Source organism: Plecotus auritus, assembly GCF_963455305.1.
Source record: "Plecotus auritus genome assembly, chromosome: 2".
Lineage (NCBI taxonomy): Eukaryota > Metazoa > Chordata > Mammalia > Chiroptera > Vespertilionidae > Plecotus > Plecotus auritus.
This window is the reverse complement of record NC_137771.1, coordinates 46,432,411-46,446,489: the sequence shown is the minus strand read 5'-3', so window position 1 is coordinate 46,446,489 and position 14,079 is coordinate 46,432,411. Positions and strand designations below refer to the sequence as shown.

The 14,079-nt window shown below is 46.8% G+C and overlaps 1 protein-coding gene across 2 annotated transcripts in view; it reads right to left on the bottom strand.

Annotated features, from left to right (window-relative positions):
• Nucleotides 1-11,362: 11,362 nt before the first annotated feature.
• PGM1 (phosphoglucomutase 1) overlaps nt 11,363-14,079 on the bottom strand; it is a 61,239-nt gene continuing 58,522 nt past the window's right edge. Inside the window, exons 11-12 of one of the 2 annotated variants that reach the window (XR_013959971.1) lie at nt 12,270-12,496; nt 11,595-11,816 (exon numbers count right to left, since the gene is read on the bottom strand). Coding sequence is in view for 1 of the 2 variants with exons in the window: in XM_080656915.1 (XP_080513041.1) it covers nt 12,407-12,496 (90 nt within the window). In the remaining variant the exon portion in view is untranslated. Of the gene's footprint in view, nt 12,497-14,079 lie in introns of both variants that reach the window. The other variant, XM_080656915.1, reaches the window with a different exon arrangement.

The following is a 14,079-nucleotide window of genomic DNA, read 5'->3' as shown; positions in this document are numbered from 1 at the left end:
CTGTCAGCCCAGGACTCCAGGGGGCATTTTTAACCATGGGAAGGAGTAGGAAATGCATGCTTGGCTTTGGAGCTGGATTCTCCCTTCAGGCAAAGACTTAAATCAGGGAGATCAACAGCTCTGAAAACTAAAGAACGTGTTGTACAGTGTGCTGGTTGGAGTAACACAAAGCTAGGTCTGAACCCTTGCTGCACCGTTTACTAACGGTATGACCTTGAGTTAGTCATCTTCTCTGAGCCTCGGTTTCCTAATCTGTAAGAGGGGGACACCAGTATATTCCTGTGTTGTAGGGTTATGGTGAGCAATGAATGAGTTGAACGCAGGTAGAGGACTCAGTGTGTTGCCTAGTAAATGCCTGATGGAAGCTCTTATTATTACGATGATGCAAAAATGTCACAACATTTCATATGCACCCCATTTTTTACTCCAGTTTTTTATTTCAAGAGAGAGGGAGAAGGAGACGGGGAGAGAGAAAGAGAAAGCACAAACATGCTGACTTGGAAGGGAGCTTGTGCTTTGAAGCTGACAAGTATAATTTGTCTTGAGACTGCCAAGCCCTTGGGTTGAGCCTTCATATTGGAAAAAAGAGACAAGTGAGATTAATCTGGGGCCTTCATTACTTACTCCATCTGGCCTGGCTTGGCACGGCCCCTTCCCTCTACAAACCGATTACTCCTTCAAAAGCCTCAGCGGAGTGGCCTCTAATGGGTTCTGACATGGTAGGAATGGGGCTCACACAGCCCGGAGATAAGAGCCCCCACACCAGGGCCAAAACACTTCCAGCTCCACGGCCCAGATGCTCCACCACAAAAGAAAGAAATGAACTGAAAAGGAGCCAAGGCCCCTGAGCCCGGGGAGATTTCAGGATTCCCAGGAGCACCTGGTTCCCCCCAGCGGAGCACTGGATGGGACTGTGATGTGGATTATCTGACTGGCGTGTGTTCCAATGACCAGGGGCACTTTTTAATCTGGCTTTAGAGTCACAATGGGGATAGGAAGGTGCTTGGGGGAAGTGAAGAAGGTTGTTGTTTTTAGACATTTGCCAGTAAAAACCTACTGAGCAGGCTTTCTCAGGTTTTCTCCCTGTACACGTGGCCCCATGGGGCTGGGGATGGCAGGGGGAGAGGGAGAAGGAAGGGAACTGATGTTTATTAAGCACCTACTATGCTCTAGGCAGGAAATCAGGTGGTCTCCACGCTGTTGGCTCTATCACTCAGCACAAGCCTGAAAAGTAGATATTACTATCCTTTCATTGTAAGAAAGTGAGGTGTTTATCCAATAGTCACCCAGTAAGTGCTAGAGCCTGGATTTGAACTGCTTACCTGTGGGTCCGCATTAGGAATTGTGCTATTTTGCACCTTCAGTAGCAGCCTCTGGATTTGAGAGAAATTATGAGTAGGAAGAACCTTGCACAGCCCCAGGAGGTACCGACGCTGGCCTCTGTCTTCTCTCCTATGAGATTGCAGAGCATAAAGGCTGGCAGGCAGCCTGGGAGCCACCCTGAGAAAGATGGAATTCTTAAAGACATGGGGCCACATGTACAGGGATCAAACCAGATGAATCAATCAATCCGGGGCTTGTTTATCTTGGCTGGAGGGACTGCCAGTCTCTGAAACAAAGGCTCTGCTTCTGAGTTGCTTTGTACACACAGCTCTTTCAAAGGGCCATGGATTTTGGCTGCCAGGCCAGGCGGGGTCAAGGTCCAGTCTGGTAGTTCCAGGGCCTCAGGAAAGTGAAATCACTTGGGAGCCTTGGAGAGTCAGAGACTGCACAACACTGCCATCTCCTGGGAGCAAGGTCCACTCAGGCTGGCCAGGCGGACATCCAGCTCAGAATACCTGACCCAATGGCACGTCAGGCTCTCCACTCCCTCCAGGGAGCCTGCTGTAGCCACAGAAGGAATCAGGACTGCCAGTGTTTCTTTATTGGTTAACAAAGCCCACAGAGATTGAAAGCATGAGCTTCCAAGTCAAACATTGAACCTTTTTTTTTTTTTTTCATGTGACATATACTTACTGAGCACCTATTTTGTGCCAAGCACTGGGTGAGGCACTGAATGCACAATGGTGATCCAGACAAATGGTTCCTAACTTCATGAGGCTTATTGTGCAGATGGACTATCAACAAGGAATTGTACACAAGAATGTGTTCATTATTTCTGTGGTAAGTGTCTACAAGGAAAAGCACAGGGTGCTGTCGAAGTACATAATGCAGATGGGAGAGGAGGACACTGGCCTAGTCAGTCAGTCAGGAAAGTCTTCCTTAAGCACATAATATACGTGCAGACACCTGGAGGATGTGTCGGAATTAGCCAAGCAAAGTGATTTAAGAGAGCAACATGTGTGAAGACCCTGAGACAGGAAGGAGTCTGGCACATTTGAAGAAGTGAACTTATGTACTGATGAGCCATCAAAAGAGAAAAAGCGTGGTGTGAGGTGAGGGTTAAAAGACAGGCAGCAACCAGATCACACAGGGCCTTCCAATGCCATGTTAAGGATTTGGCCCTGTATTTGGTCAAGTCTTTTCTTGTTTCATATGGCAAAGACCAAATGCAAACTAGTTTAAGCAAAAAAAAGCAATTTTTTTGGTTCATATAATTGGGAGGTCTGGAGTTAAAGCTTCAGGTATGGCTGGATCCAGGAGCTCAAATAGTATCATCAAGACTTTCTTTTCAACTAATTAGTTGTCTCTTCTTGTTTCTGCATTTCTTATTGGCCTAATGTTCTCCTGCACTGACAGATTCTGTTAATCTGGCAAGAAAATAGTGACTGATTTTTACCAGACCTATCGCTTCCCAACAACAATCTGAAAGGAAGAGAAAGTTACCCCTCCATATCCATTTAGAAAAAAAAAAATCAGGGAAATACTCTGACCCAACTTGGGTCACATGCCTAGATATGGAACCAATCACTATGTCTACCAGGATGTGGTACAATGATTAGCCTAACCCAGGCCATGTTCCTACTGCTGCAGCTAGAATGAGGGTGAAGGGTGAAGAAAGGAGAAGGGGAGGCACCATGACTGATAGCCCAGGACAATGTGGAATGGAAGAAGTTCCCCTAAGGTAAAGTGATGCTGATTATAAAAGAGAATGGGAAAGACTGTGGCATATACAAAAACACTGACAAAACAATATCACACTTAGCAGAGAGCTATGAGAAACCACTGAAGGGTTGTATGCAAGTGAAAACAAGACAAAGTTTATTTTTTAAAAGATCACAATGGCTCTTGTAAGAATGAAATGGAATGGAAACAAATAGAAGCAGAAAGGACTTCCTATTCTAGGCAAACTGAAACACCTCACAACTACCTAAAAAGCATCTAGAAATGCTCAATGAACCATAGCAAAGATCTTTTTAGATGCACAGGAGAACTTACAAGAAAGTGTGAGAAATCCTCATGGGGCAAAGACAAGTAGGACACTGAAAAACAAATGAGTAGGTGAAACTGCAGGTCCCTTAGAAAGTTCTTCCAATTATAGGTAACCAAGAGGCTTACTTTATTTATTTAGTTAGTTATTTAGTTAGTTAGTTAGAAAATCCTCACCCAAGGATATTTTCTCCATTGATGTTTTTGGAGAGAGTGGAAGGGACTGAGAGGAGGAGGGAAGGCGGGAGGGAGGGGGGAGAGGAAAACTTGATGTGAGAGAGACACATTGATTTGTTGCCTCCTGCACGTACCCCAACCAGGGTGGGGATTGAACCTGCAACCCAGGCACAGTGCCCTTGACTGGGAATTGAACCTGAGACCCTTCTGTGGTCTCTTAATCACTGAGCAACACTGGCCAGGGCTGAGACTTATATTTTAACAGCTGTGTGAAAGAGAGAAGGTCTTTGGCTTAAATGAAAATGAGTATTAGATCTGAGAATCTTTCCCCCCAGCCCATACCACACATAAAGCTAGGCACTTCAATAAATGAGGAAATAATGGACCCCAAAAAATTATGTGCCTGTCTCCATGGAGAGATGATAAGAAAGCATTTGTGTCTAAACCTGGGCTCTGAGTGGGAAAATCCTCTCCTTTGAAACAATATAAACATGAGTCTTCTCATGGATTTGGTGGTGAAATTCATTCCTCTTGCATGGTCCTGAAATCTTCAACTTTGCAAAGGGTTCCAGGCTAGTCATACCCTGGGTGAACCTGGGAGAAACAAACACAGAACTTTTCTGGAGACCCTCAATCTAGGATGCACCTGGAGAAAGATCCACTGAGCAATGTTTGCATCCCAAGCTGAGGGTTGCAGCCGTCTCTTCTCCCCTGTGATAACTGGCCGCTGGCCACCGGGGCATTCCTGACCCTCCAAACTTGTCTCTGACCTCCCTGGTTTCTGTCCTCACAATCCCTCCTTCTGCCTGCATCCTTCCTCTGGCTTGGAACTTCGGCCTCCCTCTCCACTTAGTTTGGGGTTTCCTTTAGTTATGAGGCCTCTGGCTACCCCCAGTGACAACTTCTCTCCACCTCTTAGGCCCAGCCTGACCTTGGGATTCTACATCATAGCAGGGCCCCACACACAGTTTGCCCTGACCCTGAACGCTAGACCAAGACAGGGGAACAGGGAAAAGGAAGGAGGGGATTGGGGCAAGCACTGGGTTGGTCTTTGTGCCCATCTGTGGTATGGCGTGGTGGGGGCTTGGCCTAGTAGAGCCTGGCTCCTCCTGACACCAGAGCCCTTTTGCCTCTTGCTGACCAGGTCCAATTGTGGCACCAGTTAGTCACTGGGCATGGGAAGCTTCTCCTGACTCTATCCCCCCAATGGAGGAGCGCAGTTTCTGACCTGGTTCCAGGAACCCGCATTCCTTCTTCCCTCACGGCCTGTGCAGTGAGGCTGGCAACATGGAATGCTGGCTCCAAGTTCCGAGGTGAAAATCAATGAACTGTCTGACTTAGCAAAACAGATCCAAATAGCAGTCTTTGTGAGGAGAAGCCACTAGCAGGCCAGGAGCACTAAGGGCGTCGGTTGGCAGCTCCGCCCTGGCCTGCAGCAGGGGAGAGACCAGCCCGCTGCCTGCTTTCCTGAGACACAGAGGCAGAGCCTAGACAGCCAGCGCCAGGGCACGGTTCTCTACCTGCGCCCTGATAGGCCAGGAAAACCACCAAGTTGAGGCATCCTTCCCAGGCAGCCCTCAGCATGTTGAGGCCGTGACAAGGAGCCCCGTGAGCTCCCTCATGGAGACGTGCTTTGCTAACAGCAGAGCTGAGGAAGGTTGGCTCAGGCCCTTGGCTGTGCGCCCTGGGCAAGTGGCCTTGGAGCCACCATTCCCGCAGCTTTGGAGGCACACTTACCTCCACCCCAGGGCCTGTCACAGGCAGTGCCACTGGTGGCTGAATTGTCTTTGTTCTTAACTAGAGCGAGACCTCCATCATCGCGCAGTGGCTGACATGCGAGCTGAGCTCGGGAAGTAGCTGCGAGTGCATTACAGACTCCGTTTTCTTGCTGCAGACAGAAGAGAGGAGACCCTATTTCCAAAGGGCTCTCCTGTGCCTACAATTGAGACGTGCAGACCAGAGACCAGGGACAGGAGCTCAAGTTTGGCTCCACCGCCGCTATCCAGGACTTGCAGCAGGTTACTTGACCTCACTACCCTTCCCATACATGCAACAAGCACGTTACAGTGCTCATCTCACGAAGGGTGTTGGGAGGGTGGAGTGTGGTCACCTTTGCAAAGCACTGAGCACCATGCCAGGCCAAGAGTGGACGCTCAGCAAACATCAGACTCTGAGTTTATTTAGCGTCTGTGTGTGTGTTAGCTTCTTAATTCATGTGTGTGTGTTCAGTCATTCATTTAATAAGCTCCGTGGGTTGAGAGCCCTGTGAAGACAAAGATGAACAGAACAGTCTTCATGCTGGAGGGGCTCACAACCCAGGGGCATTTGCTTTGTGTTAAAATAAGAGCCCCGGAGACACAAACGGTCACATATCTTACAATGCCGTTCACATAAAATGTCCAGATCAGGCAAATTCACAGAGACAGAAAGTAGATCTATGGTTGCCAGGGGCTGGAGGCAAGGGGAATGGGGAGTGACTGCTAATGGGTACCAGGTTTTTTAAAGGTTTTGTACACTTTAAACAGGTGGATTTTTTGGTATGTTGAGTTATAGCTAAATTTTTAAAAAGACTTTGGAGTCTTACTGCCCATCACTTATAGCTCTGAGACCATGGGTAGGTTACACCTTCTCAGGGCCTCAGTTTCCGCATTAATAAAATGGGGATGACACCAATCATCTCATGGAGCACTGTGGGAAACGGTCGCTCACTCACCATGCAGAATTGACCAGTGTGATTTTAATGTGCAGCATCACAAAATAATTTTAAATTACCAAGCAGAGTCTGTTAAGAGTAAGATCCACTTAAAAAAACTTTCATAAACACACTGCTTAGGTTTTGTCATGTCACACTTCACATGACCTACAGAAAATATCCTGATTAATGGAACCTATACCACTTCGCAACTTAAGCTCTGACTCTCAAAGGAAAGCATGTAAGGGCTGGACTTGACAATCTGGAAAATATTCCTACAAAGTGTAAATTTTTTTTAGTCCAGCCAGTGTGGCTCAGTGTGGTTGAGGGTCAATCCGGGAACCAAGAGGTCACCGGTTCAATTCCTGGTCAGGGCACATGCCCACTTGCAGGCTCGATCCCCAGTGGGAAGGGCAGGGGGTTTGCAAGAGGCAGCTGATCGATGATGTTTCTCTCTTATTGATGTTTCTCTCTCTTTCCCTTTCTCTCTCTAAAATCAATAAAAATATATTCAAAGTGTAATTTTTCAAAAGGAGGAAAGCATCTGGACTTCAAAAATAAATCCATTCTTGAACTAACAGCAACTTGAATTAATATTTCAAAATATGTAACTTTCAACCGTATTTAATCGATTTTTTTCTCCACATTCCCTGGAACAGTACCCTGCACAAGGAAAGTCCTCATTGTTACCTTGAATTATCACACTGCAGGAAGTTCTCTGGCAAAGGTATGGATAAATTAAATATGAATGAAATAAGTGCTGAAGAAACATGAGAAGGGGAGGGACCAATGGTGGGAGTTACAGGTCAGAAGAGCATCTTCTTCATCATTCATTGGTACATCACAATGACCAAGATGAAATCTGAGCAGTAATGATGAAAAGTGAGGACTGGACTTCCTACATTTTATCTGAGACCCGTCACTCATTCCCACCCTGACACTCTGCTTTTTCATCTAAAAAATGGGAATAAAATCATACTGTCTCTCTGGTTGTATTAAATGAGTAAAGTATCCAATTAAAACAAAAATCCTGACAGACTATTGGAATGGGAGTCAGAGCTAGATTTAAATTGCTTTTTTTAAATTAATTTCTTTATTGATTAAGGTATCACATATTTGTCCTCATCCCCTCATTCCCATCCCAAACCCCTCCCCACGCATGCCCCCACCCCCCTGTTGTCCGTGACTACTGGTTAGACTTATATACATGCATACAAGTCCTTTGGTTGATCTCTCCCTCTTACCCCCACCCTCCCCTACCTTCCCTCTGAGGTTTGACAGTCTCATCGATGCCTCCCTGTCTCTGGGTCTGTTTTTGTTCATCAGCTTATGTTGTTCATTATTTCCCCTAGATGAGTGAGATAATGTGATACTAGAAATACACTTATAAGAACTGAAAATGAGTCAAGCAATAATGGTTATGCTGGGAGGCAAATGAATCAGTCTGCAGTGAGTTTCTTTCTGGGCCAACAGTTGATTTAAATTGCTTTAAGACAAGAAAGAAATGCGACTTTTTCTATACAAAGTGGCCTCTGCTTTGCCTAGGCAGAGCAGCTGGAGAGCAGCAGCACTCTGAAGCACAGATGACATGCTCTTAGGAAAACAGTCATTAGCCCACACCCACAACCCCTAGGCAGAGCTTTCACACTTGGTGAAACCAACCCAGAGTGCTCAGAGGTTCCCAGAGGACGAACAGACAGACCTGAGACATGCTCTTGCTGGCAGTGACCCCACTTCTTCGGTATAATGACAAGCCAAGGTGCGGGATGCTCCTAGCTCTGACAATGGGGACCTAGAAGAGCTCCGAGCCTTCCAGAAGTGCATGCTGTGTGCCCTGCCCATGTGAGGCCCAGGACCGGGGTTCCCTCATGGCTTCCCTTCTGTGAATCTGCTCAATGGGGGGGATGGGAGGGAGGCTTCAGGGCTTAGGGGTTTTGTTGACTCTATTCCCTGAAAAATAACTTCTTTCTGTATTCAAGCTAATCTGGTGAACCCTTCCCCAACTACACACCCAATGAACTTTTGTAGCAATGGGAGATAAAGTACGTCTTAACATTTAAATCAAGTTTTATTCGAAGTGACCTCCCATTTGCTGCTAGTATCCACTCTGACTCTCTCTCCTGGGTGCTTTCTCACCTTCCACCTCTAAAGCTGTGAGAGGTCACAGTTAGGCATTCACTAGCTGTGAAAGCTGGCCAGCTCCCTTATCACCTGCAACATGAAGACAATCGTACTTCATTTGATTGGGGAGTTCACAGCGTTAGAAAACACTCTGCAACTAGATTTCATTCACTTTTTCCTAAAATTGTTTATTAAACTTTTACGATGTGCAAGTCACAGGGCTAGATCCTGGATAAAGATTGATGAAAAGGACAATCCCTGCCTTCTAGGAATTCCCAGAGCTGTAGGGGGAATGGAAAATAAACAGGCTACGAACATAGACTGTGGGAAGGGCCATAAATAGGGTGCTATAGGGATACCTGAAAAAGTTCCCGAACCAGACATTGGAGGCTCAGAAAAAGCTTCTAGGAGAAGATGATGTTTAAGTTGAGACCTGAAGAATGAGTAGGAGTTGGGAACTTGGTAGAGGGAGGGGTGAAGGGGGAGGGTGATGCAGGCTGGAGGAAGAGCAGGTTTGAGGGCCTGGAGACAAGAGAGCACAGGATTTCCAGAGAACTGCAGATGGGTCATGTGGCTGAAGCATAGACCAAAGGCAGAAAGAGAGGGAGAGGAGTTGCTGGGGTAGGTGGCAGGCAGGTTGCATGACAAAGACATCTGGACTTCAGCATTTCCAAGGACACATAGCTGATGATGTGGAAAATGGGACAGGGGTGCAGAACGAAGGCCAGAGGCCCTGAGGAGGCCTCTGCTGTAACTCAGATGAGATGCATGATGGCCGCTACTACTGTCCAACCTCTTGTGCTTGGGTTTTGGAAATGTGAAAAACACAAGGGGAGCGTCTCTTGCACAGAGGATAAAGCCAATTCCTGTCTAATGCGTCAACAAGAAATGCAGCAGAAAGCAGCATGGATGAACTCGGGGTGGAGGAGGCAGAGGGACACAGCCCCAACGCCTGCCTCCTCTCTCTGCAGCCAGCTCAGCCTTTGCTTTCGTTCTCTGAGGCAGGGCCCATCCCCTAGAAGCCTGGCAATGTCCTGGGTCCGGGGAACATTCCTGAACAGAAATCGGCTTCTCCTAAGTGAGAGCTGAGCATCAAGAGGGGGGAGAAAAGTGAAATTTCAGAGTTGGGCCCCAAACAATTGCAACCCAATTATCTCATTGCAGTGCTCACCACACCCCACAGAAAACAGGCTTGACTCACAGACCACAGCAATGCTGAGAGGCAGGGAAGTGTGGCTGCTGCTGCTGGCCAGCCTCTCAGGGCTCCGTCTCCTGCTAGTCCTGGGGACACATGTGTTGGGGTGTCTCTCTGGAAGCCACAAAGGGAGGGAAGATGGCTCTGACCCATGCCTACCCCCACTGCTCCAGAGCCCCAGCCACCTCCCTCATCCTCCCTGGAGCTTTTAATTCCCAAACCTGTAGCCAAGTGGGGTGAGGGGAAGCAGCTGAATTATGACCAGGGACAAGGAGGAAATCTGTGAAGCCATTCCAGGGGCCACAGACCTGGGAGTGTCTGCAGCTGATTCAACAGATGGGGAGGCAGGGAAGGGTCATGGAAAGAGAGTGAGATTCAGGTCAAAATTCCACTTCCACCACATGGTAGCTGGGATCCTGGAGCAAATTACTTAATTCTGTTGAGCTTCAGTTGCCTCGACTCCAAAGAGAGAATAATAATGCCTCGCTTCGAGAGTTACTCGAAAGCATCTAGCCCAACACCTGAAACAGAATAGGTGTCTGGGTTTGGATTTTAACTGCAGGTATTGCTCACACAGCTCATAAGGCACTCATCCTATACAGTCTATTGGCCATGGACTTCATTCGCCCAGCTAGTCTTACAGGCGGCTGGAGGGCAGTAACTGTTATACATTCTCTCTTGTTCCCATGGCATCACACACTTAATGTGGGTCGGTACTTGTTTCCTGGCTGACTGATACAGCCAGATATTGAGATCTGGGGGAGGGTAGAGACAATAATGCTAAAACTAACAGTCTCTGGCACCCAAGGCACACAGTTATCACCCCTTAATAAGTAAAACACAGGGGTATTTGCACACCTTTCTTCCACCCATGGAAGCAGCCAGTCCGTGAAAGAGGCAATACAAAGTATTGGTAAACCGTGTGGGGCTGAGCTGCACTGCCTGGGGGCACGCCGCCACTCTCCAGTGGTGTGACCTTGGGCAAGAAACCGGACTTCATCTGTCAAATGGAACTATTCAAAGTACCTACCTCACAGAGGTATCGGGAGCACTTAAGGAGTATATGGAAAGCCATATACTTGGAACAAAGCCTGGCATTTACTGTTCAGTAAGTACTCATCTTCATCTCATCATTGCCAAAGCTCAGCTGTGTTTGCTGGGCTGGACCATGTTAAATGGCAACACTGGACATCTCACCCCAGACAAACACCCTGCCACCCGGAACAGGGATTCCACTCTGGGTGGCAGAGGGGTACAGAACTGAACTGTGTTTCTGGAATATCCCATCTGGAAACCATAAAATGCATTGCAAATGTTAGTGTCATAGTTTTTGTTTTTCCAATGCTTAAAAATCTAGAAACAATAGTATAATAAGCATAGTCCCAGTTCCCACTTATTTAACAACCGACCATGAATCAGATACTGTGCCCACTGCTTCTCACAGGTCCACTCACTTAAGGGTCTCAATGACGCTATAGAGTTGGAGCTATTTTCATCCCCATTTTAAAGAGGAGGAGAAAGATATTCAAAGGTGACTCAAGGTCCTAAATGGGATTCCAACGCAGGTCTGTTGGCTCTCAAGCCTATGCTTTTAACCACTATAATACACCTGTGGATTGAATGTTCTAAGATGAATAAGATGCCAATGGGTTTAAGACATCCAGGCAAACACCAATAATCTTACTCTTGGATCCTGAGAATTCTGCTTCCATCCCCTCAACAGATATCCTGACATCTCAGCACCACCAGGCACGTGGCAGTGCTTTGCTATTTAAGACCTCCTGAGAATCACCTTCCTCTCTCTCATTCCAAGTTAACCATGCCAAGCTTACTTTATTCACCTCGGAAGGATCCAGCCTACATCAACCCTGCTAAGATCAGTATTGAGTGTAAGGATTTTAAACCTAGCACAGATAACTTTTTTTTTAATTATGACATCCAAACAAAATAAAATACCCTCTTCCCTCTCAAAAACAAATCTGTTTTCTTTCTGAAACAAAACAAGAATTTTATAACTAAGAAATAAAAGACATCAAGAAATAGCAGCTTATTTTGCTTTAATATCGCAAAATATTTGCGTGAATAGAACTATGTTGCAAAACAAGGCAGAAATCTGTCGACAAGTACGTCTCTCTCTGAGGGAAGAACTGATTGGAGAGAAGGCACCAGAAATTGCGTTTTGCTGGACTCCATGTAAACAATAAACGGGGGGAAAGGTTCACCAAGGAGAAGAAAGTTGCACTGTCATTTCACTGGCACATCCTAAGGATGAAAAGTGGCCTCATTAGCTAATGCTCATCCTCCACCTCACATTGTAGTGTAAACAGAACTTGGTGCTAAGGAGGCAAATACCCACACAGCAGCAGTGGGAAGGGGCATGAAAAGGACTGACATTGCCCTAGCCGATTTGGCTCAGTGGGTAGAGCATCGGTCTTCGGACTGAAGGGTCCCCGGTTCGATTCCGGCCAAGGGCACATGCCCGGGTTGCAGGCTGAATCCCCAGTGTGGGGCATGCAGGAGGCAGCCCATCAATGATTTCTCTCATCATTGATGTTTCTATCTCTCTCTCCCTCTCACTTCCTCTCTGAAATCAATAAAAATATCAAAGGAAAACAGAAAAAAGGACTGACATTAACATAAGCCCCTGGGTTCTTTCTGCCCCTTTCCCACATGGCTCCTACAGGCACATCGATTGGCAGTGCTTTGCAAACGTACCATTCATCAGAAACTGTTAGTGGAAAAACCAAATCCTAAAAAGCCTGGGTGAACACGCGTTATTTCTATCCATGCTCTTCAATCAGATGCCGTGGAGGGTCCGGGATGGAGAGACGTACTGCATCTGGCCTGTCTTCTTAGGTGATGACGGTAGGTGCGGTGCGCCCCGTCCTTTCCTGGAGCTGGGAGACTTTCAGAGCAATGGAAACCAGGGGGCCCAACATGACCTGAGGGAGACACAAAAAGAAGAGCCTTTTCCATCACTTTCTCTAGCACAGAACTCTAGCTCCAGCCCTAACTTTGCCTTTGAGCTCCCGGCACACCTGTCCAACTGCCTCTGTCCCAAAGGCTCCTCGAACTGTACCAGTCTAAAAACAGACCCGTTCTTCCCCCACCAGCATTCTCTGCTGCAGTGAATCCACACTACTATCTATCACATATGGCAGAGGGACAACTAAGAGTCATTCTTGACCTTTCTTCTCCCGCAAACCTTTTTCCAGTCTATCAGTAAGTGTAAGTTTGTGGGGTTTTTTCCTTCTAAACATCTCTCAACAGCACCCATTTCTCTCCATCCCAGTGCCAAAACTCTTGCTAAATCAATGTTCTCTCTCTTACCTGGGACAATGGTGCTTCCAGATCCACTTTTGCATCCTCCAATTTGTTTCCCACACTGAACCCAAAGAGGTCTTTTCAAAATGCAACTACACCCCCTCTCATCCTCCTCTCACTTGAAAAAATTCTCCTGTTGCTTAAGTAAATAAATATTTAATATAAAAAATAAAAACTACTTATCTAGTTGAACAGCCCATTTTACGGATGAGGAAACAGATATCCAAAGGGGTGATCTGACCAGGTCACTCAAGGGCAGAGCCAAGAGAAGCACATTTTCTACTGCTCACTGGTGCTTTTCCTCATTGAATCCACCAGCTCATTCTACCTCAGTGAGAACTAGAGAAGCGACTCCACATGCTGACCACACCACTTGCCACTTCCCCTTTGGGTTCCCACAGTCCCAACAAAGTACTGGGAGTGAGGCCCAGCAGCTCCAGAGTGAGGGGAGGCATATCTCCAGCCGGAATGGTGGTACACCGGGCACTGTGGGCGCCCTGCACCTTCAGTGCCCCCCATCTCCTCGGGGCTATGGTCCAGAAGAAATCTATCTTTCATTCATTCTTTGTCAGGCATTAGGACACAGAAACACAATTCCTTCCTCTTTTTCTCTTTCTCTATTATTCTGTGGGTCTGCAATGCAGACAGCAATACCTCTCGTTTAAGTTTTAGGGATGCCTGCAACACAACAGAGATCTGGCGATGACTGAGCTGGAGCCTGGGAAAAGTGTAGAGAGAAGTATCCTCCTACCGCCCTCTTTTTGTAATAAAAACATCTATAGGGGCCACTCAAAAGCTAATCCTATATGCCAGGCTCAGTGTTTAGAATTTTGCATCCATTGTTTCATTAAATCCCTATAAGAACTCTATGAAGTAGGCAGTATTCTGGCATTTCACAGACAAGGAAACCAAGGCTCAGAACACTGACACGACTTACCCAGGGACAGGCAGCTAAGGGGCAGACACTGAATGAAAAGCACGATCTCTCTAACTCGGAAGCGTATGCTCAAGACCACGGTGCCAGGGATTTTCAAGTGAGTTTCACAGAATTTTAATTAGGTGTTAGAAGAAAAATAAGCTTTGTGGAAAAATAAGCATGGTGAATGCTATTTAAACAGGTGTCTTTTCTCAGAGCCTTTCAATGCAGTGTGTTGTGAATTGCCAAGAAGGCGCTAACGTACAGCACGTCCCAAACATTTTC